This window comes from Penaeus monodon, chromosome 24 (genome assembly GCF_015228065.2).
Source record: "Penaeus monodon isolate SGIC_2016 chromosome 24, NSTDA_Pmon_1, whole genome shotgun sequence".
Taxonomy (NCBI): Eukaryota; Metazoa; Arthropoda; class Malacostraca; order Decapoda; family Penaeidae; genus Penaeus; species Penaeus monodon.
The window spans coordinates 5116087-5116469 of record NC_051409.1 but is presented as its reverse complement, the minus strand read 5'-3'; the positions used below and the strand labels follow the sequence as shown (position 1 = coordinate 5116469).

The window sequence follows — 383 nt, the reverse complement described above, 5'->3', positions numbered from 1 at the left end:
AAAGAATGAAAGAATCATGGTTTCATACTAAAATAGGATACACTAATATGCTTATTCAGATACAAAAGTATTAAAAGCAACTTTCGTTCTGCTTATCTATGACTTATCAAGTTCTTCTCTTGATCACTTATATTTTTCCCTCTTTATTCTCACCAACAAAAACTCTAATATATATAAAGGACCAATCAACGGCAACCCTCACATCATTTCCGGAAACACAACCAATTCCTCAAAAAACGTTCATTTAGGGATTAAACACTGGACAAACAATACGAACAAGAACCCTAGACGTTCTTACCTCCACCTCCTGTAGAGTCTGCGTCCACCGGTAATTCTCCAGATCACAGCCGTTCCCTGCGTTGGGCTTTATCTTGCCCTTGTTA

The 383-nt window shown here is 37.6% G+C and overlaps 1 protein-coding gene across 1 annotated transcript in view; it reads right to left on the bottom strand.

Annotated features, from left to right (window-relative positions):
* LOC119588498 (nuclear migration protein nudC-like) overlaps positions 1-383 on the bottom strand; it is a gene marked incomplete at its 5' end in the record, with an annotated part of 5833 nt that overhangs the window by 4184 nt on the left and 1266 nt on the right. Inside the window, 1 exon segment of the mRNA XM_037937141.1 lies at positions 299-383. Coding sequence (XP_037793069.1) covers positions 299-383 — 85 coding nt within the window.